The sequence below is a fragment of the Drosophila grimshawi genome, unplaced genomic scaffold, assembly GCF_018153295.1.
Source record: "Drosophila grimshawi isolate 15287-2541.00 unplaced genomic scaffold, ASM1815329v1 contig_311, whole genome shotgun sequence".
Lineage (NCBI taxonomy): Eukaryota > Metazoa > Arthropoda > Insecta > Diptera > Drosophilidae > Drosophila > Drosophila grimshawi.
This window is the reverse complement of record NW_025063098.1, coordinates 28,663,551-28,690,823: the sequence shown is the minus strand read 5'-3', so window position 1 is coordinate 28,690,823 and position 27,273 is coordinate 28,663,551. Positions and strand designations below refer to the sequence as shown.

Genomic DNA, 27,273 nt, shown 5'->3' with positions numbered 1-27,273 from the left:
TTACACCTGGCAAGAGTGGGCATTATTTGTTTGAATGGCGAGACAATAACCGTCCTATATATACAATACAGTCTTTGGGCAGTTTATGAGCCCTCCAATTAGGACGCAATTACCGTGTGGGTTTTATCCTCAGCCGTAAAGATATGCATTTTATATGGACTGATATTCAAGTCATGTTCATAAAGATTTGACCAATGCGCTGGCAATACCAATAACAGTGCTCAAGTCAAAGCTGATCAACTTGAAGATGCCCTGTAGTCTTCGTTGTTAACTAAGTAATAACAAGTATCTTACAAATAAAGTTTTTTTAAAAGTAAAATATTAAATTTATTCAATATTTAATAATTTACAAAGAGAATTTAAAAAAAAATAAATCGACTGTTTGTCTTGTAATGGAAAATACTTTGATGGCTGTAAGATGCTTCCTTTCCCCTAGTTGTTAATGACTACAGGGTAGGAGAGCGATAGCCGTTGTCCAAAGCTTTCCGCATGCGATAAATACCTTATAAAAGCTGCGACATGGGACATACATGGGTTTTCATTGCTGGTCATTAATTGCAGTGCAAAAACCGATCGGAACCGTAAACATCCACATACCACATAATGCCAACATTGCTCGGGACATGTTTTGGGTCTTGGTCACTCTTGGGCCTCTGTATATTGCTGGGAAGTTCCATTGACGTCACACGGGCCAAGCGAATTCATTATGGATATCACCAGTTCGGTAATCGGATTGTGGGCGGACAGGAGGCAGAGGAAGGTGCAGCACCTTATCTGGTCTCGATACAAACGTCTTGGAAAACAAATATCTGCGGTGGTGTCATCATCGATAAACAATGGATCCTCACTGCTGGACACTGTGCCAACGATTTTGATATTGAGGAACTGCGCATTATTGTGGGCACAAATGATAGATTGAATCCCGGACAGATCCTTTTATGTGGATAAGGCTATTGTACATTGCATGTATGACATACCGGCCATCTATGCGAATGATATTGGACTGCTTCACTTGAATGAATCGATTGTGCTGAATGAGCGGACTCAGATTGCGTCACTTAGCACGGAACATCCGCCAGCTGGGTCGACTGTCATCCTAAACGGCTGGGGTGCTCCCGAACTCAATTGGCCATCCGTGGAACGTCTGCAAACTATCAATCTAACGGTGTATGATCATGCCGAATGCAAGCGGGCCTGGGATGACACCGATAGCGTTGATATTGGACATCTCTGTACCTTTAACAAGAGGGGTGAGGGTGTTTGCAACGGTGATTCCGGTGGTCCGCTCATGTGGGAGGGCAAAGTGGTTGGCCTCGTCAACTGGGGTGCTCCCTGTGCTGTCGGCAAACCGGATATGCATGCCAATACCATTTACTATATGGACTGGATACGACGTCAAATTGCCGGTTGCAATCAACGAGTTAATTGATTTATCCAATTTGTATTAAATATAATTGAATCATAATTGTCATCGACAACTCAAAGTCTTTCTCTCCGCTGGGCATTGAATTCATATATGGGTTTGTTTATATAGGAACAATTGATGTCATTCAATATAATAGCTTCATAAAATTGGCTTGATTGGTCTAATAAATTATTATCCAGTTATGTTTTTAAAGGCTATGAGGCTATACTATTTTAATGGTATCTTTATTACAACACTACTTATGTCTGCCCTATTCTTTTATTTTGGATGTAACGACTTAGTTCACTGCTTCCAAAATCTGATCCCACATTATATTCATATACAAAATTGTACATTCTATTTTTACTTTACTTTATCTATTTTAACACAAGTTCAGAAAGTTATTTGTATGTGGATTGTATGTACTAAAAGTGAATTAGATGATATTGGCCAATCTGTATTATACGAAGCCCAAAAGTATGCTAATGGATTTTCCAATTGATTTCTTCTGACTGATTTGTTGTTTAATATTTAAACTAATTTTTAAGATGTAATCTTTTTTTTACATAAGCTTTCTGCAAATCCAAATCTTCATAGAGTACCCAAGTGTCTTTATGCTATTCTGTAGTTAGTCAATAACCTACCTACCTTTCCACACACAAAGTTGCAATCATAAGGCTTCCAAATTATTTTATGATTTAGATATCGGAGTAAGATATCAGTTTACGATGAGTCCCTGATTCCGAAGATTGATATAAAAGCAAAATCACAACTTGTTGGCGAGCTTATTGCGCGAATGGATATTGAAACGTTCAAATGTTAAAATACTGTTTACTATTTTGCCTGCTCCTTGCCGGTAGCAATCTGGTTAATGGCAAGAGGATAGCAAAGTTGACAGCCAAGCGGTTGGAGAAGATATCAAAGTCAGGTAGTGTCTTTGATAGTCGTGTTATAAATGGCATCGATGCCACCGTGGGTCTAGCACCCTATCAAATCTCCCTGCAGTCCACATTCGGAGAGCACATGTGCGGAGGAGCAATCGTCGATGAGCATTACATTCTGACAGCTGCTCATTGTGTCTATGGCTATAATCCTCTGTATCTAAAAGTCGTGACGGGGACTATACTGTGGCAGGAGCCGGGTGCCAAATATGATGTGGAGGAGTTTTGGGTGCATTGCAATTATAATACTCCCGACTATCACAATGATATTGCAATAATACGTGTGACACAACCAATTGTTTTTAATGAGTATACAAAGCCGGTGATTCTACCCGATGTTCCACTGGCGAATGCATCGAAAGTGTTGTTAACAGGCTGGGGTTCGACAGTATTGTTCGGCGATACTCCAGATGTTCTCCAGCAGGCGACCCTGACCTATATAGACTATCCCTCATGTCAGGAAGAAATGGGCGGCGATGATGACAATGGAGTCGGGCATATTTGCACCCTTACGGACGAGGGAGTGGGCGCTTGTCATGGCGACTCTGGCGGTCCGTTAGCGATCGATGGCGTTTTGGTTGGCCTCGTCAACTGGGGAATGCCATGTGCAATTGGCTATCCAGATAGTTTTGCTTCAGTACATTTCTATCGGGACTGGATCAGACGCACCATGGCCGAATCAAGTTGCAAGTCGTGTCATTGCTATGCCAGCAACTATGACTAGTGATCATCAAATAACACCCAAGTCATTCAATTATGTCAGGCAAATCATTTTTAAAATAAAGTTGTATAATAGGAGGAATCAATTGTCTTCGATCCCAAAAAAGCAGCAGATTTGTGTTGATCTCAAAGACGTTCAGATATCAGCTTGAAATACGAACTGCGAATACCCAAAAAGCTGTTTAAAGATCTATGAATAAACACAACAGTAACAATTCAAAATTTTATTTATATTTGAACAATAACTTGCAGCAGGGTACAGGGTATCTCTTAGTCAAATGCTGTCGATTACCATTGTTGAGGTTAACGACTGCACTTGGCATTGCCGCTGATTACGGTCCTGATCCAGTCGAGATAGTAGTACACATTGGCCTGCACATCTGGAAATCCCATGGCGCAGGGCCGGCCCCAGTTCACCAGGCCAACGAGGTGGCCATTGCTCACGAGTGGACCACCCGAGTCACCATGACAGCCGCCCTCACCCTCCTTGGAAAAGGTGCAAATGTGACCGATTCCCAAAGAGCTTGTCTGATTGAATATATCCATGCACTGATTTAATTCCACAAACTTCATGATGAGCTTTTGTAGATCGCGATGCGTATCGCCATAGGGTTCCTCGGCACCCCAACCAGTGAGCAGAATCTCAGCACCCTCACTGAGAGGAGCTACAGGCAACGGTATGGGTTGTGTTAGCTCATTGAAGGTTATGTTTTGGGTAAGTTTCAATAATGCAATATCATTGTGCATATAGGGATTATCGTACATGCAGTGGACATGCTTCTCCAAGGTATAATAGACACTTCCTGGCTTCGCAAATTGATTTGTGCCCGTTACCACCACTATTCTGTCGACTGAATAGCCAAACACACAGTGTCCCGCAGTTATGATCCACTGATTGTTTAGGATGGCCCCACCACAGTTGTGAGAGCCCAGTGTGGGCTGTAGGGAGACTTGATATTTGGCCAATCCAATCTCAGCTATCTGACCACCCTTAATACGTCCGTTGATATAAAGGGAAGGAGCAGAATCCTGCTCTAACAGACGTTTGCTTAAGGACATCCCCTGAAGCAGCAGGAATATCAGGCAACAGCTGAGCAACTTCATCTTGTTCGTTAAACTGACAGAGATAGACTAAAGGCTAACTTGGTCAAAGTTTTATCGTAGGTTTTAAGTTACTGTCGTCCATATCAGACAGACTCTATAGACACTTTGGACAGTTTATGATTGGAATATATTGTTATAGCTATTCCTACTGATTAGATACCGATTTACGATATAACCGAATATTCATTAAAATTGTAAAATGTTGTTGCTGCGAACAACTGTGTTAGAATGGTGGCGAAGACAGCCCATAAATTATAGTTCACCAAGTCCAGAAGACAATAGTTATTGGCGATGAGGAAAAAAGACCCGGTCGCATTGCAATGATCATAAAATAAATTCAAAGCCTGTGAATTATATCAAACAAATCTTTTTTATACTAAAATCCAATACACATTGAGCTCTGAGGATAAAAGTCCAGACAAATGTGTGTAAGAGGATCTTCGATCGATTCGAAGTATTTAAATGTGCTCTTTTGTTTCCATATTGCATATTGCAATGTCTAAATTCCAAAAAATACAAGTCCCAATTTGTGTATTATTATTTTAACTATTGTAAACTAGTGTAATACTTGTAAATATGCACTATTTATAACATGAAATTAGTTTCCATCCCTCACATTTAAAAAGTTACATCATTTAATTTACTGAATTCTTGATGAAGTCTTAAAATATTTCAATATTTTCAGCCCTGTCTAATATACTATTGGCCAGCTATTTTCAGGTACAAAAGATTATTACACCAGAACAGAGTATTTCGCAGTCGGGAAATTTCTACTGCCAACCTTGACCATTTATCAAATAGACCCATATAAAAATCAGTTTATTGACCATACACAATACACTGGTTATCAGATTGCTGATAAATTCGATATTGAGATAACTTTCGGCTGTCTGGGCACTGCCCAATTTTTGATTGGCTCAGTCTGCACTGGGATATTAAATATGAAACAACTATTTGCGTTGATATTTCTATTGCTGCTACTGCTTGTCAGTCCGGTAGAGCTCATTGTGGGCGGGCAGAATGCTGCAGAGGGCGAGGCACCCTATCAAATCTCACTGCAATCTCTAGTGGGCAGTCATTTGTGTGGTGGAGTCATCATTTCAGAGCGTTGGATACTCACAGCCGGCCATTGTGTGGGTGGTTGGCCAGCGGACCGACTGAGGGTAGTTGTTGGCACCCTACGATACACTGAACCGGGTGCTGTGCACTACCTCTCTGCTATCTATATGCACTGCAATTACGACCAGCCAAAGTATCATAATGATATTGCACTACTTCAGTTGAATGAAAGCATTATCTTCGATGCATTCACTCAACCCTTGCCAATTGCCAAGGATCCGTGGCCCGAGGGCACCGCGGATCTCGTCTTTACCGGCTGGGGCACTCAGTCGGCGGGCGGTACCACGCCCACTCGGTTGCAACGAGTGAAGCAGCAACACATCACCAGACAAGATTGCGAAAGCCGACTTGCGGATTACAAGGATGTCCAGCTGGATGCGTGTCATGTGTGTGCCTTTAGGCAGATGAATGTTGGAGGGTGTCACGGTGATACGGGAGGTCCCTTGGTCTACAATGATCAGCTGATAGGCATTCTAAACTTTGTGGTGCCCTGTGCACAGGGTGTGCCAGATGTGTTCATGGATATGCGATACTACAGGGAATGGATAAGGCGCGTTATCAGCGGGAATACCCGATGTGGCATAAACCAGCAGATTGTCAGTTAGATTGTTAACTATATTATTAGTTGTAATTGTTGTCAATACTTTAGTGTGTTCTATATTTATTTTCTATATAGTAATTACCTATATTGAATTCTGTAATAAACTCCTTATGACTAATACGTCACATTTATTGAGTGATTTATCATTATGTAAGTGCTTATTATATGCATGACATTCATACAAATTTACTATAATCGAAGTTCATTATCATCACACATAAATGTCTTTAATTTCTTCTAATACTCTCTATGAATAATGTTTTATGGATATGTTGAAAAAAGAGAGCATTTTTCTGATAAATATTTGTACTTTCCACCGTGTGTATTTGGGTCTTTCTATTTGGTTATGTACACACTTATCCGATTTAATCTACAGGGTGTCGCCTATTTATTCATTACCTCTGCCTTGATTAGATTATTTCTACATAATCGAAAAGGAAAACTTTAAAGATAAATGACAAATGAAGTTTTCAATTTTATTTAAGACTATGATTCAGTCAAATTTTCCCCGCTTATCGAATGCCAATTTGCTAAATCTATATCTAGAGAGAGAGAGAGTTGAATTCCATAATTTTGATAAGCTTGTAAATAAAACAATGACAAATTTCGTCTAAAAAGTTTTTATTTGCTTGCAATGTTGAGTTTTAGTCATACTTCGTATCTTTATAGCAGGTGTTGGATTTTTAGAATTTTTTTGCTGATAACAGCTTTTAAATAGAAAAAATGGTTTGGCAGAGCCTGACTACTCCATACCCTGTTCGGATAATTAAATGGCATACTAAGTGGTCAATTAATATGAAATTTGCAGAATTGAAAATCCAATTAAGTTCAATATGAAATACAACATTTTGTGAACCAGTATTTTGTGGCTGCAGTCATTTTAATCTATACACTTAACTGTTGCAAGCTTTTGTGTAGTCTGAAATCCCCTTTCTAATAGTTTCTATATGTACAGGGTATAAAAAGAGTGATTGTGGTTGAGTGCATTAATACATTTTGCTAAAAGCCGCAAACAATTCAGTCGATGATAAATCGCCAAAGCGAAAACATTAATATTGAACAGCGATAGGGAAAAGCCCCCAAATCAAAGTCAGATATATTAATATTTATAATAAATTGAATATCCTGTTTAACTTATTTGAACTGTGGCTTCTAACTGGAAAGCAAAGTTGGATCGATAAGACAAGCATTTCAAGAACGAAATGGAGGCCGAATATAATCTTGGCGAGCATGCACAATGGAAAGAAATCCAACAGAACACGTTCACAAGGTGGACCAATGAGCACCTGAAGACAGTTGGTAGTTCCTTGGACAACTTGGAAACGGATCTGTCGGATGGTCTCCGTTTGATTACACTGGCAGAGGTGCTGTCGCAAAAGCGATTGCCTCCTCATAATGCTCGTCCCACATTCCGTGTCCAGAAATTGGAGAACGTTTCGGTTGCTCTGACGTTTTTCCAAAATGAGGGCATTAAAATTGTGAATATTGGTGAGACAAAGCTTCTGTCACATAAATCAGCAGTTATATTCAACTTCACCTGCAGACGCTTCGAATATTGTTGACGGCAATTTGAAACTGATAATGGGTCTGATATGGACGCTTATTCTGCACTACTCGATATCGACGCCGATATGGGACGATGACAAAGAGCAGCCACCAACTGAATCGGTTCAAACACCCAAGCAGCGGTAAGTTAAACACTCTTGCAAACACTATTTGAAAAATCACCAATCGCAGCTTTGCTTGAATCTTGTACTTATAATGCAGTTAATAATGCTTTGCTTTGCTTTTATTCGCAGTCTACTGACTTGGATACAAATGAAAATACCCGATATGTGTATTAATAACTTCACCAAAGATTGGACCACAGGCAAGCCAATAGGCGCTTTGGTGGATGCCTGTGCGCCAGGCTTGTGTCCCGACTGGGAACTGTGGAATCCCGTGGAGTCAGTACGGAATGCCACCGAAGCCATGGTCTTGGCAGATGATTGGTTGGATGTGCGTCAGCTGATAACGCCGGCCGAACTGGTCGATCCCAATGTGGATGAACAATCGGTGATGACTTACTTGGCACAATATCCCAACTGCAAACTAAAGGATGGTGCTCCATTGAGGCCTAAGACGGATCCCAACAAGTAAGTTAATATTCAAGTAAATACATACATGTATCTATGAAAGCAGTAAAAACTTCGATTGCAACTTGCTGAAGTATGCAACATTTTCTCAGAACTTTCAACAAGTCAAAGCATACTTTTGGCCGTTACTCATAAGAAGCTGTTTCACATCTGATGGCAATTCAAAACTTTACAATGGAATGCATTTATTTTCTAGTTTTCCTATTATTGAAGCACCAATTGTGGCTGTGATTGATCCTATCATTGAATCCACGCCTGCTGAGGTTTTTCCTGGCGTTGAAGCAGTTCCTGCTGAACTCTATCCGGGCGATGAATCTTATCCTGCTGAAGTTTATCCTAGCGTTGATCCAGTTCCTTCAGAACTGCTTCCTGCTGAGTCGTATCCTGGCAACAGGCCTTCAGGTCCAGTTGTTGGTGAACCTGCCATCATTATTATGGACACATTACCCATAGATGAAGGTGAATTATTGAGATTTCTTAAAATCACTTTAGCTACATGTATCCTTTCTTCATTTAGCGGATTATTTTACGGAAATCGGTCAGCTTTATGAAGGCGCTACATTTTTGTTTACCGGACTTGTTAGCCTTAATTGCGACAGGTGAGTTAGTCAAGTTAATTAAGTCTTTTATTTACTAGAAATTCGCATTTTTTTTAAAGATTCTCCATCAACTTTGTGCATGGCAATAATAATCGCGATGTAGCGTTGCACATCAATCCCCGATTTTTTGAACAACGGATTATAACTAACACCGAAATACATAATAAATGGGGTCGTGAGGAAATTCCCGCAACGCTGCCCTTTTTGCTTGGCCAAGGTGAAAGATTCGCAATTCAGGTGCTGGTCACTCAAACCTGTTATCTGATAGCGATAAATGGACATCATTTGTCAGCGTATTCGCATCGTTTAGCCTATGATGCAGTCAGATTCCTAGAGGTGAAGGGGGACGTGGGAGAAGTAAGGATGCATAGCTCCATGGTGCGGGGCTATCCACAAAGTTTCTTTGAAACGGCGGTAAGAAATCTAATATAAATAAGTAGATAACATGCTTAACACTTGATATATATATATATATATTTTGTAGATACCACCTCACGTCTATTTTGATGTGTTGCCCATGTATCGTTTTGCCGATGATTTTGCCGAAGTTGGCCAACTTGACGTAGGCGACAGCTTTACGTTTAGCGGCCTAATTCCAAAGAAATCCAAGGAGTAAGTTTATCGAGTGTTAAACCCATATCCTTTTCATAACAAATATCCATTCAATTGCAGGTTCGAGATCAACTTCTTGTGTAACAACGATACAAATGATGTCGCTTTCCACATGAAGTCACTTTTCTCGCATAAGCGCATTATACGCAACTCCAAAATTTACAATGTTTGGGGTCATGAGGAACAGAGCACTACGCCGTATCGCCCGGGAGAGAGATTTGCGGTTCAAGTACTGGTGACGGACTCGTGCTACCTCATTGCCATAAATGGTCAACACTACACACAGTATTCCCATCGATTGCCCTATAATTCGGTTGCCACATTGGAAGTCAAGGGCAATATGCAGGATGTTCAAATGCAGCGCTCAACGGTTCACGGCTATCCACAATACACCTTGAAAAGGCAAATCTTTTAAAGCTAGTAGCAGCGAGCACATTTTGTGGAATACGAAAAATATGCCTGTGAACGATCGATAAAAATGCATATAGGAGTTATATTAAAGCAATTGTTAGCTAACAATTTTTCAAGCATTTTCTAATAGTGCCCATTTTTTTATTTTTAAATTTGTGAAACGATGGTTTGAAAAAAATGTTAAATAATTTATTAGCAATAACTGAGGAACAAAGAAAGAAAGTGGCAAAGGCACCAGGTCTCCAATAAACCAAAAAATACTTACTGGTCTCTTAAAAGACCAATATAGACAAAGAAATCATCTAACTAAAAAAAGGTACAAGGCACATCATAAATTTTGGAATATGTTCAGTTAAGTTCCATTTCAAGAAATTACCTCTATTAAAATATTTTTATTTTTTGTTTTTAATTTAATTGTTTTAGAAAATGTTCACACTCCTAACACTTCCTTATTAGCATAGCTCATATTCACGATTTTATTCACATAATTTTATGTAATTACTAATTAGACTTTTGTGCCATTGCGTCCTGCTCATAAAAAGCTTGGCCAATGTCCAACAAATATCCGAGAAGAATAGTCAAATATTGAGTTGAGTCAGCTTGAATATGCTGATGGCATTTCGATGATTTACGAGTGTGTCATTGTCAGTTGTTATTGTCAGTGGCGTTGTTGTTGTCTCTTTTTTGCTGGCTAGCCAGACACGTGTCGCAGCAGAGCAGGCTGCTCTAATTAAAAGGCAGGTAGACGAGAAGGCGAGACGAGACAAGATGAGACGAGACGAGACAAGATGAGACAAGACGTGACTCTTAGTCATAAGTTTGTTCAAAGAATTCTTTATGGGCAACGCTCAAAAACATATTTGTTTCGTGTGACAGTCGCATGGAAATTTTGAAAAAAGAAAACAGATTTTCGAAGCAATTTTCTGTTCCCTCTCAAATTCAGCAATATGCTTCTGGCTAAAGTTTGTCTGTGTGTGTGTGTGGGTGTGTATGTGCGTGTGTGTGTGTGGGCCATAACTGAGGCATTTTCGAAAAGACTTTTTCAGTTGCTGCACTGACTTTGAAGTGTGCGGTGTTTTCATCTCCGTCAAGGCAAACGCGGCGTATACGCAATCGGAAAACATTTTTGAGCGGCCACAAAAAATCAAAAACGTGCATACGTATACATCTATATACTATATAGACGCGTGTGTTTCTCATACATATAGCGCCACATAATTACTCAATTAGTGCATAGCGAGTATTATGCATAAAATGTCTAAGTATGTGAAATGATTTTGCCTTTTCAAGGCAAATTACGCGACAAAAATCTAGAAATATACTAGAAGAAAATGCGATGAATAATACGTCCAAGATCTATATGTGTGTGTTTCTGTGTGTATATATATATAAATATATATGTACATATATATATAAGTGTATAGCATTTTGCAAGCAAATTGAAAATTCTCAATTTTCTTTTCAGTATATATTTTGTTGAAAAAATACTTGTTTGCCATTTTGTGAAACAATTTTTGACAAGCCCCTGCACTGGAACTTCTACACTTCTAAAGTGATTTCAGTCTGTCCGAAATGTAGCGCCAGATGTTGAAGTTGATCTTATTTTAGAAACAGTTGCACGCCTCGACACACCTGAGTGCCAAATTGGAATGAAATTCATGAAATTTATTCACAACAAGAGAAAAAAAAACTATCTTGGGCATGTTGAAGATTGCACACCCTTCCAGACCATAGTGAAACTATCGATAACTAAATATCAGTATAAGTTTATTAAATTGACTTATCTTTCCTATGAAAGCTATATGTTATAGTAGTCCGATATTGATGATTTTCTATCGAACTATTATAATATAACTGATGACTTTGGTCAGGATAAGTTGGTAAACAAGAGTTGTTTATACAAGAACATATCTTTTAACAGATCACTCCTATTGTAGCTATATTATATTGTTATCCGATCTGGCTGACTCCTACATATTTATTGTCTGCAATAAGATATACGACAAAATTATAATAACCTTGGGAAGGGTATAACAAGTTTCCAGCATTGAAAAAAAGCCGTTCGATTTATGTTGAACTAAAACATTCAGAGATTTGAAATATTGCGAAAATTTGTACGTTTGGCAATTGTGTTGAAGTATAAAATGGTTTTTATTTTTGGATATATCGAAAAAGTACAGACGAGAGAAAGCAAGACAGAGTGAGAGAGAGGGAAAGAGAGAGAGAGAGAGGGAGGAGAGAGCAAGGGAGATGTGGCGGGAATGAGGCACTTAAAGCCAATTGGTTGCACGTGAATATTAAGTATTTAGTATACGCCGAGTTGGCCCGAATACGCAGCGCAAACATCAAATGATAAACAGCTGCTGACATGCCATAAAATGTAGCATGCAAAATTATAACTAATATAAATTTGTATTTTTTTTAATTGAATATTTAGAAACACGCGAAAAATTTGGCAACTAAAATTCTTAAATTAATTTATGTATAGAATTTTTAGGCTTAACATTTATAATGTTTTCCACAACAGTTATGCGTAGTATGATGTTTTAAGTATTATGAAAATGTAGGACTACCGTTGGTATGAGTATTATAAATATTATATATGTTCTTGATCAGCATCAGCAGACCAGACGATATAGACATGTCAAGTTGTCGGTTGCTAAGCGAAGTAGAGTATACATATTGGATTGCTATATCATACAGTTGCCATAATAAGTAAAAAGTTTTGTTTGGCTCTCTTCACTTTTACGTGTTAAAATACTTCTAAAATTTTGAAAAATCGGTGAAAGAATGAGTTCTTTTGTGATTAGATATTCCGACTAAACTCACTATATATACGTGTTATTAGGCTCTACTTTGATAAAAAAAGTACCTAAAAAAAAATAATATAAATAAATAGTTGTACTTTCTTATCTGAAGTAATTTGAAATAATTAATGAACATAGTGGAATGTTAGCTAAAACGCAGTCTTTTATCTAAGAAATATGATTATAATAAAAATGCAAACTCGCAAAGTGATGACTCAAAATAAAATTGAAATGTTATGATGTAGTGACTAACACTAGTCATCAACTAAGTCTAAACATGCCGCAAAGCATTCACACAATTTATTTCATATTTTTATGAAGACTTAATCTTCTTTGTTGTTATACAAATGGTTTTTGGGGTATTCAACGGGGTAGGGGGGAAGTGCCAGCGATCCTGTCCTCTTTATATATATGATTCGCGTTGCTAACCGAATGAAAAGAAAAGATTTAATCTCTTTTAATTCAATTAAACTATTTAAAATTAAGAAAAAAATTGAAAAAATATAAAAATTATTATTATATACTTTAATGCCAATCTGTTTTGTGGATTTCAAGTACAAATTATGTTGCAATGAGTCACGAGTGAAAGGGGTGGGGGAGGCTGACTGGCACATGGGGCAGGTAGACAAAACGACAATATGAACTTGAGTGCGATTTTTTGCAATTGGCAACAATCAAAAGCATGCTTGCCGCTTTTAATTGTTTAAAATCAAGCGCAACAACAATAATACATAGAAATATCTATTTATAAAAGAACAACAAAATCAGCTGCGCGCAAAAATCATCAAGTTGAGAGTAGGGAGAGAAGGTGCCAGAGAAAGAGAGAGAGAGTGGGGGGGGGACCAACAAATATCGCTGCTGCTCCTGCCAAATGGCGTTGAACAGAATCAAGAGTGCCGCAAGCGTCACAGTCATATTCGCAGTCGTAGTCGCAGTCGCAGTCGCAGTTGACGTTGACGTTGTCGCCGACGTCAGCTGGCAAACACCAAAACACAACACAAAACAAACAGCAAATATTGAAGAAATTATGTATTGATGATCACTACACCTGTTGCCAATTTATTAGAAACTTTTTTAGTCAAACATTTTAATACATATTTAAGAAAATTATTACGTTTTTAATAACAATCCATTTCTGAATATTTGTTGATAATAAGAAATCATTCTTGGTTTTAAAAATAATTACAATATATAAAACAATACGTGTACAAAATTATAGTTATTAATATGAATTCCAGTATTACCGTTTCTCGGTATAATAGCTTTATTAATATGAGTAATATGAGTTAATATTCGTGCAACGGCCTTAGAATTTCAAACTGGGATGGATTTTGACAAAGTATGGATTTAATTTGAGTACAAAATTTAAATTTTTGATCTGTTTGTGAATTGGAAACCTTCTTTTTTTGCATTTATATCTATAGGGTTAGTTATAACTATTAACCATAGATCTAAAACTGCCACAAATATTTTCTTCAATTGATAAGATAAAAATAATCCGGGTTAATTCAAATAAAAAAAGTCCATACATATTTGTCCATATTTGGTAAGTTTTATTGTGGCCCCCAACTCAAAACTGTTGCTATGCTTTTGGCCGCGGCTGTAGAAATTCTGAAAAATAATAATAAAGAAATTGAGCGAACAGAAAGAATGAAGAAGAAGAGCTGCGCGCATTTGGTGCCCCGCACATAAAAACATTGAGCAAGGAGGCGAACACAACTCAGTCGAACTGAGAAACTGCGACGATCAGAACATGAACATTATTATTATTATTACAACAAAGCGAAGGCGGTGACAAATAAAAAGAAGAAGAACAAGAAAAACGCATACTAGTTTCCCAATGCAGACCCCAAAGTCAAGTCCCCAAGTGAATAATCAAAAGTACAACAAATAAATAAACAAAGCGCGCAGCTCATAAAATATATATATATATATATATATATACGGATATACAAATCAGCTGTGTGTGTGTGTTGAAAACGTGTTTAGCCCAGACCGAGGCATTGTGGTGATTAGTGATCAGTATTATAATCAACAAAAATATAACAAAAAAGTATTATTCACTTGCAAACATTCAAAAATAGACAAAAACGCTCAAAATGGCATCACGCAAAGTGAGTTGGTTTTTTTTTTCCAACTGTCGAATAAAACATAAACTTCGTCATCTATATTACCTGTCCTACACACAGAGGAAAACAATGCAAAAGCAAAGTTATTGCAATATTTTTAACTGAAGAATATTAATCACATTAAAAATCATTCTATGAAAAAAGAAGTCAATCAATTTGATTCAAGGTTCTTTAACCAGTTCAGTGGCTTGTAATTTTTTTCTCTATAAACGGATCCACAATTTCGTCATCTGCTTCACTATTTTCCATATATTCTTATGCATCTAGCTAAATTGGAGGACATCTGGCTTACATTACCTTTTCATATAAAAACAACCAAAATATTTTGTCAATTATTTATTTTTAGAGAGAGATTGTAAAAATTGTTGTTGGCTGTTTTTGTGATGTGTAATTTAGTTGCACATAAATTCAAATTAATTAAAATGGAAGTGCAAATTTATTTAGCATTTCATTACACTACGTGCGCTGATTCATGTTGAACCCCCCCACCACTATCCTACCCACCTCCGAGAAAAGTCGACGCAAGTGGCGCCTCACGTTTTCCACATTGTATTTGTTGGCACCATTTTTGGTACGAGGCGACTGTTTTAGATTTCCATATGAGGACAAGTTGTTAGCTACTTAGCAACACTTGGAGAAAAATTGTTTATTATTTGTATGGTTTTGATTATTGTTGCCATATTTTTTTTAAGGTTTTTCGGTGATTGACTAAGTGAATTCTTCCCAATAATCTAAAAATTCAAAAGAGAAATCTTGAAAAGCAATTTGTCGTTGCCATGCCAACATTGAACTTAGTTTTTCTCTAAGTGTATTTGTTGCTGGCAATTTAAGGTCAGTCAGTTGAGTCGACTGCTTAAAATGGTCACCCAAATTGGCACTCCCTTGTGGCAACGAGCATCGAAGGATTTCTGTGAGGCAGATCAATTCAACTTTTCATCAACTGATCAACCGATCAGCTGATCAGTATTCAAGTTGCTGCTACGATTTGACTAATTTGGCTAAAATTAACAATTCCTAACCATATTGAGAAGGTCACATTTGCTTCGCTCATTCAAATGTCAGCTTGCATTTGTGTATGCCTCTCTCTCTCTCTCCCTCTCTCTGCCTCTCTGTCTCTCCCTAAGAAGGTGATTGCCAAAAGCAAAATTCGCAAGTATGCCAAATATTTGACTACATTTATTTGTTTTTATTTAGAGTGTTTGAGTGCATGAATCATATTCAATTGCATACCGAATATAAGGAATTTTCTGTTATCTTTAAAACTGTGAGACTTTAGCAGACGTGGAATCAACGAAGCTTTCGGAAAGAAACGTTTGAGGCATAAATTAAAGTTATGCCGTTTAACATTGTTCAATGATTCATAAAAATATATGTATTATTTTTATTATTTAAAAACAATGTGAAGCTTTGATTTAAGAGTTTAGCCACATTTATTTTGTGAGCCTTCCTCGAATTGCTAACTGATTACTTTTGACTCATCACTTAAATGATGTAGGCAAATCCATATTTATATTCGATATCATAAATGGTATAAAGGGAATAAGAATTCTTTATCAAATATATAACCTTCATTTGAGCCCCTTCAGTTTATTGCCAAATAAATTGCATACTTTGAGGCGAAGTTGTAAATTATTAAGCCGGAGTCAGTCATATAAAATATGTATAAATATTATTTAATGTCTGTACTAAATATCGCGCTTATAAGCAGTATTCAAGAGAAAAAAGCACTGTTATCAATTCAAATTTAAATAACTCAATTATTAAAAAAATTGCTCTTGTTTTGGTGTTATTTTTTCGTACGCAGCAGAATATATGTTATTTTGTTTATGTATTTATAACAAATTCAGCAAGAGAATAAAATACTTTAATTATAATGCACGCATACCAACGTTTTGGGCAGAGTGTAAATGGCACTGAGAGCGTGAGTGGCAGAGGGTCAAGAATTTTTGAAGGCGATGCCAGAGAGTGCAGAATGGAAAAGAGAGAGCGAGCGAGAGAGGGATAAAAAGAGCGTGAGAAGAAGTGGGAATGCAAGCAAAAGACCGGTAAGCAAATCAACAAAAAAGACAAAGGCAAAAAAAAACAAACCGGTCATCGCAATGTTTGTTTGTGTATCAGGGCTGTTTCCAGAATACATTATAGAGGGGGCTTAAAGCATATTCTATTGAATTATTCTCGCTATTTACAACTTAATTACTTAGAATCGGCAATTTACTTTAAACTTATTACTTAACATGACAATAAAGTCGCTCAAATTAAGCAAACTGTTACACACTTATATGTGTACAAAAATATATATATGTTATATACACACAACAAATAAAATACATACAAATAAATTCTAAATATTTTTTGATGCTATAAAATGCTAAATGAACGTTTACTTATTGCACAGAGTGTAAAATGCGCGCAGCTGAGAGAGTGTAAGCAAGAGCGCCAAAGCAAAGGAATTTTTTGTAAGCAACGGACAGAACGAGAGAGAAAGAGAGTGATCGAGTGCAGCAGAAACAACGAGCGAACGACCATTCAAGAGAGCGCTCGCCTGAGGGAGAGAGAGAGAGAGAGAGAGAGAGTGAGTGAGAGAGAGAGAGAGCAATACATCGATAAACAAAAACAAGTAAGAAGCAAAAGCGTGATAGCGCCGCTCTCTGATCAACAGTGGGAGATCCAACAGCAACAAAAACTTTACTAGCAGAGACAACCACAGGGAAACCGGCCATCAAAATGTATAGCGATCAGCAGCAGTTGGTTTTAGTTAACGGCGGTACGCTCAGCAGTAACGACGCAGCTGTCGGCGACGAGCGGCAAAGAAACCCAACAAATATCAGTCAACAACAAAACGCGAATTATACAAACGGCAACAGCAACAGCACCAGCACCAACAACAACAGTCAAAAGCAGACGCAGGCGACATTGTTTCTAAACCACAACAACTACAGAAAGAACCCGCCAAATATACAGCCGCAGAGCAACAACAACAACGTCGCGTGTGCTTATACAAATTACAACAACAACAATTTTAGCAATTTAAGTTTTTACGCCCAGCAGCCAACAAGCAACTACAACAGCAACTCCAACAACAACAGCGAACTCAATCAACAAGTGCAGGTGTGTGTGTGTGTGTGTGTGCGTGTGTGCTTGGGCTTCCATTGGAGTCGCCTTTTCAGCTTTGCTTTAGCATTTTTTTAATGTTTTTTGGTAAAGGAGACCTTGTTTTTTAATTGCAACATTTCTTTCAAATTGTGCGAACATTTCGCAATTTCGAATTAATGAAAATGTTAATGAACTTCACACGCTGCGCAACGAGCGTTGCGACGAATTAAGTTGTCCTCTCTCCGCGCTCTCGCCGTCGCTCCACTTTCTTCTTCTGTCAGCCCTTTTGCATTGGATTGCCGGCTAATAAGTGTTGACAGCATAAAAAGTTAAAAAAAAAAAAACAATAACTAGCCGCTAAATAGTTGTAATCAGAAACTTGTATTCAGAGTATTGATTCTGACTTCAATATGCTCTGCTGGCCAACGATTGGTTCTTAAGTTTTTGTTCTCATATTCATCATTTTTGCTTATCAAAGAGCTAGAGTCAGCTATTAAATAGCCAGAAGGCCAGCACTGCTGGCTACCTACTCTATTTTGGTTGCCGGCCAGACGACAACACAGAATCAAAACACTCACGCACACCAACAAACGCAGACAGAATCAAACACACATCTATACAACTATATATCCATATATATATATATATATATATATATATATGTATATATGCATTATATATATGTATATATATTCGGTCAAACTTTTGTGGCACTGGCACGCGAATCTTTCTTTTTTTCTCACTTTTTGCTTCGCATTCAACTCCTTTGCAGTTGGCGAGCTTCTCTTTTGTTGTGTGTTCTTCTTTTTAGAATCTTTGCGATTAAAAAAAGTGTATTATTTGCCACATTGAATTTTGTTATGTTTTCCAGTTGGAAATGCTTTAGAGCTAGCGTAGGCAAATTTCGTGGCGACTCTATTTGTATAAGCCAGTGTGGCCTGCCTGAAGATGCGTTTGTGTGTGTGGAAAGTTGTCCCAATGCACACTCCAACTTTGCTCTTTGAGTGTGTGTGTGTGTGTATGTGTGAGTGTGTGTGTATAAAAGTGGAACATGCCTGCGTTGCTATGTGTCCAATGCCACGCCCAAAGCTTGTATCGAATACAAGTTGCCACGCTCAATTGTTGGCACTGTCAGGCAGAACTTTATTTTGTAAATACCCTGTCTCCACATCCAAATAGTCTCGATCAGCATCAATTTCATTTTATTGTCTGTTTAATTTCAAAGCAATTGATTAAAATTTCGAGATTTTTATTAATCCATGTTATATATATATAATACTGTAACTTTGGGTTCGTTTTATGTGTTCCCTAGTTCCTATTTCCCTAGTTTTTACTTTTTTTTCCTCCCTTTAAAACTCTGAAAATGAGAAAAAAAATGCATTTTACAGATATTTCTGTTTGTTTTTTTGTATTTATTTTTCTCTCCTAAACTCTTCACAAGAGAATAAACACCTTTTTCAAAATATTTCAATGGATTTTGATATTTGTAAGCTACAAGTTTTCAAATAAAAATTCCAATTAATAACTCACGAATATTAAATAATTTGTTAGGCTTGGGTACAGGGTACTTGCTAGTCGAGCGCAGTTTTACTTGCTTCCATTTATTGCATATGGCATTAAGTGGTTTTCGTAGTTAAAAAGCCCCAGCCACCCACACTGAACTGTCATGTCATCTCACACATGTCCATGTGGTCCACGTGTCCATCTGTCCCATCTGTCCACATTTCCATTTTCATATCCTGCCCCACTTGTTGCCAATCAACAACTAACGAATATTACCAACAGCAGCAGCAGCAACAACAGCAACATCAGCAGTCGGAAGAGTACGACGAGAACTTTGACGAAGATATGGAGGCCGAACGGGATTTAGCCGAGGATGCGCAATGGAAGAAAATTCAACAGAACACGTTCACACGATGGGCCAATGAGCATCTGAAGACCATCGATCGTTCCATCAACAATCTGGAAACGGATCTGTCCGATGGACTGCGTCTGATTGCCCTCATCGAGGTGCTCTCACAGAAGCGTCTGCCCAAATACAATAAACGTCCAACATTCCGTAGCCAGAAATTGGAGAACGTATCGGTTGCCCTGAAATTCCTTCAGGATGAGGGCATCAAAATTGTTAATATTGGTAAGTGACCTTAAATCTTAATTCAATCTATCTAAGAAATACCAAAATTCAAACGCTGTCACTCGGTAGATGTGGGTTCGAGTTAAAGATGTTTGGTTTCTGCGAATTTCGGATTAGCTTTTGAAATGGGTTGGGTTCCTAACGGATATACAATGCATACAGTATCTTTTGTGGTCACATATTGGCAAAGCAAAACGAAGTGCGATCCAAAGTCACGTTTTCTTTGGGCCAATGAGTCATCTTCAATTTGCAAATTACCTTACGTGTGGTAGCTGGAAAATAAAGTCTCAAATATTTTCACGCAAATTGCATAATAGGCGATAATTGTATTATCAGCGAGGAAGCCAAAGAAAAAAAGCAGAAATAATTCCTCGAGTTAGCTAACAACTCCTCCATTGCATTCCAAACAAATTGTATTTTATTATGTTATTTTTCTCATTTGTTTGGTATTTTGTTGTAGCCTCGCTGTTTGACTAAAAAAAAATGATGTCATATGTTGTTTAGGGGCCCAGCAGTCGGTTATTTTATATATATATATATATATCAATTTGTATAGCGCCAGGTTTCAATGCGAGTTTTACTTTCATTTGTATTTGAATGCATAATTTAAGATCAGTACTCACTTGACAATAAATTTGCAGTTGTTGCACGATGCGAACACGTTTTTTGTTTTTCATTATACTCATATGTATATGTAAGTGTGTGTGAGTATGAGTGTGTCTGATGTCAGTTAAAGTACTCATATATACTAATGAATGTTTTAACACTCACAGCGATCAATTTTGATGGCCAGAGTTTTCCCACAAAAGAACAGCAACGAAGCGTGGACAGTGTTGAAGGTTAGTTTCATTAGATGCGGCTTCACTGTGGTAGATGAGACCTTAACTTATCACGAGCTTGATGCGTTCTGAACAATATGTTTGATATCACGCTAATTTGCATTGATTAAAAGTATTGAGCATGTGATATGTCAGCCTAGGTTCTTTGATGACTCAGTCCCGACTCGAAACCTAAGCTCAACATTTTCATTAGATCACTCAGTCAGACATACTATATATACCATATGTATACCATATGTAGATTATGTCTATTAACTCTCGTGCACAGCGCGAAAATTAACATAAAAGGCCGCTTTTGTAACTCATTAGGTGGTTTTCACTTATTTCTAGTAATTAAACACTGCCACTTTTTTAACGATATTTTCAGGGTAGAACATTGAAAATGAGTCAAATGGGTATAATGAAATTGTGCAAAATTATGTAAGAAGCAGAAGAAAGCATCCTCGACGCCTTAAATTATATATATTCTTGATCAGCATCAATAAACGACTCGACTTAGCCAATAAAAACCTTGGGTAGCATGATACTAATTGTATATTTAAATATATCTTTTGTATCAAGTATGTTTTATTTCAATTACGAATACTTGCTTTGGGTTTATTCAGCTTAATTTCAGTGCAACATTTTCTCTCTGTGTAGTGTAGTTCATATTTAATGGGCGATCCATGACGCAATTGATGAGCCGCAAGTTTGTTTGTCAATCTCGACGAGTTGCTTCAGTTCACTGGGCCTATATTCAGTGTAATTCCATTCAGATAAGAGAGCAAATAGTTCAGTAGGTACTTGTATATTTATATAAATATATATATATATATATATATAAATATATATGTATATATAAGTGTGTATGCGTATTCCATATACTTGTGTACACAAAAAACCAGTTTGTCAATAATTGACAGCTACGTAAACAATGTTAACATTTATGTGTTTTTAACCGACATATTTTTTAGGGCTGCCTGCTGCTGTTATCAACAACAAAAGCGGGTAGAAACAATGCCAGTTTAACGAGTTATACCAAATTTAGAGAATCGATTAGAGATACGTAGCAAGGCAAAGTACATTTTGCAAATAATTTAGAGAGAATTTATAATAAGTCAAAACTTTCGACTTATCAAATTGCGCATTGAGCTGACATATCTTTTGCCGAATTCTTTGATTAACATCTGGCAAAAAAAAAAAGGTTTGTGGCAGTTGGCAAAATTAATGCATGTTATGAATCATTTTTCAATATAAAATATAATTTTTAAGCAACCTGTTAGTCATTTAGATGGCCAATAACAATCCTATTCAATAAATTCAGTTATTCATTCATAATCAAGTGAATCATTTACTGACTTTTACATCAGCAGCAACTTGCAGCTATGACAGACATATCTCTCGTATTTGTCATTTGCTGCCCCTTAAAGAGAAAACACATCACAGTTTTATATATTTGGCTCAATGAGCCAATTGAATTTGATTGCATTAATACAGTTAATGAATTTAATGTTGATTTAAGACGCACCTTTTCCTCTACAAATTAAGAGACAGAGAGAAAATCGCTTTTCGAAACTTTGGGAACATTGAAACCGATCTGCGAACTGGTTTCCCAAAATTCAACTCAACTCCACTGTCAAAATTCATTTCTCTGCTTTTTTTTATATTTTTTGTAGCTCTTTTGTGCTGTCAATTGAATTAGCGCAAAAGTCGTATGGAGTTATATATATATATATATATGTGTGTATCTACACCAAGACCCTAGCAACAAATTTGTAGAAGGCTTCGCGTCACTCGTATCTCAAAAATGTTTGCGTTAAAAATCTACCAAAAAAATAAATAAAAAACAAGAAGAAAAAATGATTAAAACAGTCGCGCGCAATAAAATGCAAAAAGAGTAAAGAAAAAATACTAAGCAAAGAGAAACAAGCCTAATACGTGTGGGGATACATATAAAAGTCGCTCAGTTTACTCAATGACATCATCTGTGGCTTTTTATGGAGAAGTTTGCACTGCAAAATAAGTACATTTTGGGTTTGTGTTTCATTTTCGTAGCCTGAACGCATTGACAAAATCTGAAAAGGGTATAAAGTTCTGCAAAAGTATGTATGTGGCAGCTGTAGCCGCACAAGGTATATATAAATTCTGGATAAGCATCAACAAACGAGTCGATCTAACCATGTCAATCTCTTTGCCTGTGTGATCCAACGATTTCAGAGAATTTCTGAATTAGAGACTGAGAATTTTGAGTAAGTTCTTGTATATCACAGGCAAATCACGTTCACTTTATCGATAACATTCCGAAACATTGATTCAGACTGATTTCCAATAGCACTAAAAACCAGCATTTTTAAGATTTGTCTTTCTAATCGATGTATCTATGTGTAACAACTTGTTAAATATCGGTTAAGAAACACCGGGGGAATCGGAGGACGTCGGAGTCTTGTTCTAAGACGAGCACGACTTATCAAAGGTAATGATTTGGGTTCACGGACGAGCTCTCACGACTAGAGCACTCTTGCTTGGAAATTTTTCATTTTCATTTTACTGATTTTAGTTATAGGAACTCGCAGTTGTCTAGTTCAATTTGTCACAGCCAATTGATTGTTATTGATGATGATGCCATATGAAGATGAAGCCCTTGGTTTGCTATAGATGAGTCAAACAGTTAGCCACATTTTATTTTTATTGAGGCTTCATGTTTCATCTGACCCAATTTCACTTATTTTTGATTGCTTGTTAATAATCATTTCAAATATTTGAAATTTTTATTGGCGCAAATCATAAAAGAACAATAATTTTTACAGTAAATTCCGTTTTTATATTTTGGGTATAACTCGAATGGAGGCGATTCATCTTATAATCTTATCATGTGCGCTTCCCGTCATTTAATATTTACTAAATAAATATTTACTCACTTTTTAATTTAGCTATTTCTGGAAAAGCTCAAAAATGATTAAGACCAACGATAGTAACTATTATTTTTGTGCTTTTTATAACATTTTTACGATTTTTCGACAGGGTATTTTATGATAATCGCAAAGTTTGATGTATTTTTCTTTATCATTTGCTTGCAAAATTTGATATTGATATTGATCAATATTAATTTATTATAAAGAAAGGAATATGTAAAAAATTTAATTTTTATGCAGTGCAAGAATTTTAAGAAAGTTTCAGTTTATCATTGACAGTGTTCGATTTTCGGCTCGTTAAGCACAACTTTTTCTTTCCAGAAAAACTTGTTAATTGTGGTTTTACCTAAATTGATTATAGATTATTTTTAGAGCATTAAAATTTCGTTTTTAAATAGTTATTTATATTCAGCTTCTGTTTTTTGTTTCTTCCTGCTTAACAAACAAGATTATGTTTGTGGTTTCCGTTGTGTTGAGTTGTAGTAGTTCTTATTTTTTTAAGCAATATATTTGCTTGAGCCAAACTCACGTAGATGAATCAGTTTTCGAAATAGTTGACAATGTGTATGCAACCCACATTATCAGTTAATTTCCGTTGAATTTTTGCTGACCAAGACTCGAAAATTATTTAATGATGGTGAAGTGCATTGAGCACGTATTAATCATGGCATATGATATGTTGTTAACATGACGCAATCAATTGGAACGATGCCGCGTCACGGTTGTGATGCATGGCATCACTTAAAATAGAAATGAATAAATAAATACTCTTGACAATCTAAGCACTCTGTATCATCATGGTCATAATACAATTTTACAATTGTGATTAGATTAAGGCTTATTCGCTTTATTGTGCCACTGAGCAATCGGGCAATCGCCTTGGGATCTCTTCTCTCCGTCTCTCAATTTAGTGACTTATTCAAATTAGCAAGAGGCCGTTAGTGAGAAACGGCGACCCGGTTCAATTAACCCCAAAAGAAAAAAAGAAAAAAATAAACAAGTGCGCGACAATGAAAAAATACAATGCTTGAGAGAAATGCCACAATAACAAAATGTGTGCCACAAGTTGAACGAATGCCTTTCGTGGCCCACGCCAAAAGCTGTCCAAAATTGAGCTGAGACCGGCTCAAAGTTGCGATTGCGTTGATTGTCGTTAGCTGGTGGTAAAATTGCACTTGGAGAAATAATTGGAGAATGTTGTCAGTCGGGGTCGTAAATCATAGACTAGAGAATAAAAATCGCTTTAAATTTTAAGACTGTTCCGAGAAAGGCTAAGAACAACTGTTCTACTTTTAAAACCGTTCTTAAAACATGCTTATTTATTATTCAAGTTGGAAAAACCGTACTGATCTTTGACTTAAACTAAATCAACTTAAAATCAATAATTTAACTAAGAGCTAGAACATTTCGCACCTGTATCGGAACTGTCAAGCGTAATTAACTAATTAGAACCAAACTCTTCTCTTGAACATACCAGAACTGTGTGGTTTCAATGCGGAACCGAGTACTTAAAATAGTTAGCAAAAAAAATAAACTCTTTACCGGAACTTGGCATACTTAAACCAGAACTTAAATTCGTTTCACCCTGAGAATGATTTTAATGACTACTTTTTAATTAATTGTGTATTTTCCTTCAATTCATATGACTGAAATTTCAAAGGTCGATTTTGGAAAGCATGAATTATTTTAAAGAATTGCAAATTGGGTGTTAAAGAGAAAACTGTGGAAGTTTTTCTGAGTGTAGTCTCTTAACTTTCTAAGCAATATGCGATTGGAATCCGTCGCAAAGTGGGCTCCGTTTGCCCTGCCTCTAATTAAATTAGCGACGCGAACGCGCCTCTAGGCTTCTAAGCCGATCTGCGACGTCTACATGATTAGGCCAAATAACTGGTTTTTCACCGGCAGTGCCGTTGGAAAAATTGTCGGAAAAATCACAGCGTATTAGATATCTCCGGTTTCCGTGTCGCTCTCTGTCTCTCTCTCTGTCTCTATGTCTGTCTCTGTCTCTGTCTCTGAGTCTGTCTTTGCTGCAGCTGCTGTGGTATGCCGCGTGCCACGCCAGAACGTGTCTGACGACTGTGACCCAGCCAGTTTGGCCACGGCCCCATTCATCATCAAAAGACTCCAATTCCGACTCCAGCTGAGTCTTGGACTTGCCAACTTGTACAATCTCTGTTTGTTGTTATTGTAGTTGTTCTTGTTGTTGTTTATCTGTGTAAATTAAGTAGTTTTCTGCAGTTGTGCGCTTAACATCATAATTCTTGGAGTTGATTTCCTTTGCTTTTGATACGACTACTTAAATATGCCATGTCATCGTGCGGCATACCAGCTAAACTCGTCTATGAAGAAGATTAAAGTGATTTCTACAAATTTCGTGGTTTGAGCAGATAAAGCGTTTTCTGCAGAATACAACAAGAAATTGCGTTCATAATCTATAATAATCTTGAGCAAATGTTCTTTGGCTAATGTATCATTATAATTGCTTAAAAAATATGTAAAATCAGTTTGCAGTTATCTTACTTGATTAGAAACTGGAAATCTTACTTGGAGCTATGCCAAATGCATACCAGGAAAAAGTAGCTTTATAATCCGCGTAGAGCTTAGTAAGGCCTTCTGTATTAGTTGTCTGAGATTTGCTTTAATATTCTGTGTGGTGAAAGAGTATCTTATGTTTGTATAGGGCATATAAAACGATTAAGCACGCATATTCAATAAAATTGATGGGATGGGCTTAATTTTCTTATTATGCAATGATTGAGGATCTTTCATCTGTCGTTTGGGAATGTCATGAGCATCCGTTCATAAAGCAGAGGTAATTTATTTAATTACAGTGCTATTTTATTTTAGCGACTCAACTCTGGAATGAAACCAATTTATTTGCATAAAAAGCTCCAAAATATCGATAACAACCTTATCGTTAGGTAAAGATTAGAGCTGCGCTAAAAGGTTTATTATTAAAAAAAAAAAACCTTACAAAGACAGATTATAATTTTATTTGATTCTTGTGAAAAAAAAACCATAACAGATTGTGATTTTCGGTGTTATGTTTTCTACCGTAAATATAAAAACATTAAGCTAACAAATTGTGTATAGGGTATCTACTAGTCGAGTTCTCTCTTCTATAGCACTTATCCAAGCAGCTAATGAACGCTACATGATTGCCAGAGTCCGGGAGTCCGGTTGGGGAATTTTGACATTGTGCTGTCAAAATATCTGTGGATCGTATCAAGCACTTATGTAGATTTACATGATGTTGCAACAAAGTTGCATGAAGTCGCTGCAGATCATAAAGCTAGGGTTGGGCTGCCACCTAAAGGCGGTGCATGCACTTGCCCTGTGTCTAGAGACTAGAGACAGTTGAGGGTCTTGACTCTTCCGCCTCGTGATTAGCTGAAATATGTTCACACTTATGCATATGTATGGGCTCCGGGCTCCGGGCACCTCTTAAGTGACGTGACTTGCCGGGGACTGGGAACGGGAAAAGCATGGCTAATATACATTAGCTGGAGGAGGAGTAGGATGAGGAGGTGGGGCAGCAGCTGATGGTTATCGCAGTTATGGCATACTCAATGGCATGTATTAGCATATTTCTACATTGTTAACTGGCATTCTATCGCATGTCGGGGCCAAGAACAAACAAAACATTGAGTTGACACGAGGAGGAGATGTTCGTTCCAGTTGTGCAGAGCACAGTTAGACATTCTCTTCAGATCGAAGCATGCCAGCCACACAA

At 37.1% G+C, this 27,273-nt stretch overlaps 6 protein-coding genes and 1 long non-coding RNA gene across 8 annotated transcripts in view; 6 read left to right on the top strand and 1 right to left on the bottom strand.

Moving 5' to 3' along the window:
* The first annotated feature begins 560 nt into the window (after positions 1–560).
* On the top strand, positions 561–1,478 carry LOC6569878 (chymotrypsin-1). The gene is given in 2 exon segments (XM_001995958.2): positions 561–936; positions 938–1,478. Coding segments are annotated over 2 exon segments (825 nt in total). The 5' UTR covers positions 561–603; the 3' UTR covers positions 1,430–1,478.
* Positions 1,479–2,192: 714 nt separating this feature from the next.
* On the top strand, positions 2,193–3,148 carry LOC6569879 (chymotrypsin-2). The gene has a single exon (XM_001995959.2). The coding sequence runs from the start codon at positions 2,222–2,224 to the stop codon at positions 3,068–3,070; it is 849 nt and encodes a 282-aa protein (XP_001995995.1). The 5' UTR covers positions 2,193–2,221; the 3' UTR covers positions 3,071–3,148.
* A 133-nt stretch (positions 3,149–3,281) lies between these two features.
* Positions 3,282–4,193, bottom strand: LOC6569880 (chymotrypsin-2). The gene has a single exon (XM_001995960.2). The coding sequence runs from the start codon at positions 4,168–4,170 to the stop codon at positions 3,370–3,372; it is 801 nt and encodes a 266-aa protein (XP_001995996.1). The 5' UTR covers positions 4,171–4,193; the 3' UTR covers positions 3,282–3,369.
* A 918-nt stretch (positions 4,194–5,111) lies between these two features.
* Positions 5,112–6,006, top strand: LOC6569881 (chymotrypsin-2). The gene has a single exon (XM_001995961.2). It carries the CDS (start codon positions 5,112–5,114, stop codon positions 5,892–5,894), a length of 783 nt encoding a protein of 260 aa, XP_001995997.1. The 3' UTR covers positions 5,895–6,006.
* A 903-nt stretch (positions 6,007–6,909) lies between these two features.
* LOC116806003 lies at positions 6,910–9,776 on the top strand. Its single transcript, XM_032741647.1, has 8 exons — positions 6,910–7,378; positions 7,434–7,578; positions 7,690–8,025; positions 8,222–8,484; positions 8,543–8,624; positions 8,684–9,038; positions 9,109–9,236; positions 9,297–9,776. The coding sequence occupies exons 1-8, from the start codon at positions 7,093–7,095 to the stop codon at positions 9,649–9,651; spliced, it is 1,950 nt and encodes a 649-aa protein (XP_032597538.1). The 5' UTR covers positions 6,910–7,092; the 3' UTR covers positions 9,652–9,776.
* Positions 9,777–19,461: 9,685 nt separating this feature from the next.
* LOC6569882 (filamin-A) overlaps positions 19,462–27,273 on the top strand; it is a 30,967-nt gene continuing 23,155 nt past the window's right edge. For both annotated transcript variants that reach the window (XM_032741566.2, XM_032741565.2), the window contains exon 1: positions 19,462–19,810. In XM_032741566.2, coding sequence (XP_032597457.1) covers positions 19,525–19,810 — 286 coding nt within the window. In that variant the 5' untranslated portion in view covers positions 19,462–19,524. The remainder of the gene's footprint in view (positions 19,811–27,273) is intronic.
* Positions 22,520–23,353, top strand: LOC116805989. The gene is made up of 3 exons (XR_004365485.1): positions 22,520–22,877; positions 22,961–23,101; positions 23,186–23,353. It is a non-coding gene; the product is annotated as an uncharacterized LOC116805989 (long non-coding RNA).

Excerpts from the sequence above, each read along its gene's own strand:
- LOC6569881 (XM_001995961.2), top strand. The coding sequence starts at position 5,112 with ATGAAACAACTATTTGCGTTGATATTTCTATTGCTGCTACTGCTTGTC.
- LOC6569879 (XM_001995959.2), top strand. The coding sequence starts at position 2,222 with ATGTTAAAATACTGTTTACTATTTTGCCTGCTCCTTGCCGGTAGCAAT.
- LOC116806003 (XM_032741647.1), top strand. The coding sequence starts at position 7,093 with ATGGAGGCCGAATATAATCTTGGCGAGCATGCACAATGGAAAGAAATC. Across the intron at positions 7,379-7,433 it reads CATTAAAATTGTGAATATTG|ACGCTTCGAATATTGTTGAC; the intron begins GTGAGACAAAGC and ends CTTCACCTGCAG. Across the intron at positions 7,579-7,689 it reads GTTCAAACACCCAAGCAGCG|TCTACTGACTTGGATACAAA; the intron begins GTAAGTTAAACA and ends TTTTATTCGCAG.
- LOC6569880 (XM_001995960.2), bottom strand. The coding sequence starts at position 4,170 with ATGAAGTTGCTCAGCTGTTGCCTGATATTCCTGCTGCTTCAGGGGATG.